The sequence below is a fragment of the Pteropus alecto genome, unplaced genomic scaffold, assembly GCF_000325575.1.
Source record: "Pteropus alecto unplaced genomic scaffold, ASM32557v1 scaffold102, whole genome shotgun sequence".
In the NCBI taxonomy this organism is placed as follows: Eukaryota; Metazoa; Chordata; class Mammalia; order Chiroptera; family Pteropodidae; genus Pteropus; species Pteropus alecto.
Genome location: NW_006432224.1, coordinates 1,246,346 through 1,249,595, shown reverse-complemented (window position 1 = coordinate 1,249,595; position 3,250 = coordinate 1,246,346). Strand labels below are relative to the sequence as shown.

General features: G+C 58.8%; 1 protein-coding gene across 1 annotated transcript in view; it reads left to right on the top strand.

Annotated features, from left to right (window-relative positions):
* Positions 1 to 3,250, top strand: part of LOC102889630 (neuronal acetylcholine receptor subunit alpha-7) — a 99,486-nt gene that overhangs the window by 75,651 nt on the left and 20,585 nt on the right. Inside the window, exon 11 of the mRNA XM_015585697.1 lies at positions 3,179 to 3,244. Within this exon, the coding sequence (XP_015441183.1) occupies positions 3,179 to 3,244 (66 nt within the window). The remainder of the gene's footprint in view (positions 1 to 3,178; positions 3,245 to 3,250) is intronic.

Genomic DNA, 3,250 nt, shown 5'->3' with positions numbered 1-3,250 from the left:
CAGCCGGCCCGGCCTCCCCACGCAGCTCAGCCTCGGGGACACGTGCTCCTGGGGTCCCTGCACCCCTGGCGGGGCTCGCCCACCACCCGCCACCCGCTCTGTGCGTTCTGCTAGCTCGGTGTCCTTTACCTTACTGTGGAGACCGTGCGGCCGAGGTCACAGCCGCATGGCCACATCTGCAAAGCAGGAGTGTGAAGCGTGAGAAATGGAGCGATGTTGACACACACACATTCGCTCGCGGGAAAGCGATCTGGCCCAAAGCCTAGGAAGCAAAGGTTAGCGGTTACCCGTGGGGTCAGGGGCTGGGATTAAAAGATCTAGGAGACAAATAAACAGACGACGTAACGGAATAGGCTGTCACCTTAGCCTCCCCCTCGCCTGCTGAGCAGGGCGACGTCTGCTGGTGGCCAGCCTGCCCCAGCCTCTGCTCCTCCCGGCCTCGTGCCCCAAGCCCACGCCCGCACCCGCTGACACTCAGGAAACTGGGTGAGGGCAGAGCAGGACCTGGCCTTCTGCTCACCGTGCTTCTTACCAGGCCCTGCAAACCTGCCGGTCTTCATGTCCAGAGACGCAGCCTAGGGACAGCTGGGAGCCACAGAAGCCCTCTCGTGTCAGGGTGGGCCTGTCCTGGAGACCCGCGACCTTGCGTCCAAGCTCAGAAGGGGGCCTGGGTCTCAGTGACATGCTCGGTGTGGCCGCAGGATGCAAGGTGTAGTCCGTTCACCTCCCGGATCAGAGACGCCTCGGCCGTCTGAAGATCCCCACCATGCCGTGATTTACGATTACCCAGGAGGTAACTTAGCGATCACTTTTTGGATGATTTGAAACATTTTGTGAGTTTGCAGCATGCACACTTTTAAAGTTAGTGAAGCTTCAAACTGCAATAAGACTTTCCAGCGTTACCTGCAACGGCCGAGATGTGCAGGCAGCCTGGGCATCCATCATGGATGATGGTGCGTACACGCCATGGAACATTCCTCAGCCATGAAAAAGAATGTCATCTCGCCGTCTGCAACGACACGGTGGACCTAGAGGACATCATGCTGAGTGGAGTAAGTCAGACAGAGACACGCAAATGCCGTATATTTCACTTATATGTGGAAGATTTTTAAAATCAGCTTTACGACATCACATGTCCCCTTCTGCACGGCAAATTCTTACCCTTAAAACGACCCTCTGGCGTGGCTCATCGCTTCAGCAGTAGGCCGAGCTCGCCGAAATGGCGCCACCTCACTTACAAGTGCTGTCACCACAGTCCTGGGCTCTTTTTGAGAAGCCCACTCCCTCCCCCCGCCCCCTTACAAGCCGGGACACGTTTGCTCACATCGATCCGCATTCTCGTCCAGCTTCCCGTCCCCCCGACACCCTTTCTGTCTGTCCGTCCGTTTGAAATAGGCGATACCGTCACGCGTTTCAAAAGCCAACACAGAAGTCAAGTTGCACGCGGGGAAACCTGTCCCCACCACCAATACCGGCGGCCGTTTAGGTCGATTCCATGTTTTCCCTTCCAGGGCTCATTCATGCAGATGTGAGAATAGAAACACATACTCACGTCTTACGTCTGAACTGATGTAAAGATAAGACGTAATGACGTCAAGCCATTTTCAATGGCCCGTGACCATTGAAACACTTTACTGTTCCAGAAAAGTCTTGATGAAGAGCGACAGTCATTCAGTCGTCAGCACGGGAGCACAGGGCTGCGCGCGAAGTGTGAAGCTTGTCCATCTTGGTCTCATCTTGCATGGCAGGCTGTGTTTTTCTGCCTCTCCACGTTTACCCGAAGCGTAATAACCTCCAAGGGACGTTTTAGGGGTCCGCTGCCCTGAAGGAGATACCGCCGCGTGCAGTGGCATCGTGCGACATCTGCACAGCCAGAAACAAAAGCACGACCTAGCAGAAGCGGTCGTGGGCGCAGCTCGATGAGTGCCAGGAGCACCATGCCATCTTTCGAGACGCGTTAGCCTTGAGAGCTCTTGGCTCAGGTGATGGAATTCGAAGTCGTCTTGGCGTGTGGACCGCGGATGCTGGAGACGTGGCCCCGCGGCCGTGCGGCCTCTGGATTCGGACTCGCTCACCGTCCGGCTCTGGTCCCGGTTTCCCGGTGCTTTCCAGGCTGGGTGCCGGGCCAGAGTCCCGGGCGTTGGGGAGAGAGCCCAGCAGAGCCTGCAAGGTCCACACGCCTTAAGCGACTCGACCCCCAGGAGGCCCCGAGCCAGCGCCTTAGCCTCTTGGAACCTCAGCTGCTTTGTCTGTAAACTGGGGAGATTATGCGGACGTCACCCACGTGACACGGCGTGTCTCACGAGCCTCGTGTGGCCGGCCAGGCAGGCCTAATTATTCACCTGAGGATTCACCTGAGCAGGCACCCTCGTTCCCACCGGTCAGGAAAGCCTCTGAGGCTCAGCAGACAGGTCCCGCCAGGGGGTGCGGGCGGGATGCGGCGTGCCACCCGCGGTGACCGAGGGCTGTTCCACCTGCACTCGTCACCTGTCTCCAGAATGTTCTTACAGGTGGGACGTGCACCTGTCACGTCGCCACCGGATCTGCCTGCCGTCGGGCACCGAAATGGAAGCGAAATCAGTCTTGGGGTGATGGCAGCCTAGGAAGTTGGGTTAGCGGTCCCTCAGCCTCCTCGGCCCAGAGAGCTTTGAGTGTCTTGGGGTTTTTTTGCCATTTGTGTTTGTGTTTTTACAGAGTCCCCATGGCAATAGAAACGCCTAACAGTTCTGTTAATTAAATATGTCCAGACAACCTAATACCCTTTGACGAGCGAGCACCTGTTGGCAGAGCCCAGCCTCTCTGGTCCCGGGGGACCCGCTCACCTCGTTTTCTGTTCCACGTCGTGGACATTCCCCACACTTGCTCTTTGTCGGGTCCACTTCGAACCCCGCTTCACGCTGGGACATCAGCGCGGGGTGGCGGTCTGATGTCACCGTCACAAGCTCTGTGAGCCAGGGGCTCACGCGCCACCTGACAGATGTCGCTGGGGTGCCCTTGAAATTTTCCAATCCTTGGGGAGCCCCTGTGTGTTCGCGAGGTGCGGGGGGGGCGCGGAGTCCTCAGGGGAGGTAGGTGAGCGGGTCCCAGATACGGAGGAGGACCGGGGGTCACCGGCGGAGGGGCTGGCACGGTGCCGTCGCCGGCGGGGACGCCCCTAACGCTCGCTTGCCTCCCGCAGACCAGAGTCATCCTCCTGAACTGGTGCGCCTGGTTCCTGCGCATGAAGCGGCCGGGGGAGGACCGCGTGCGG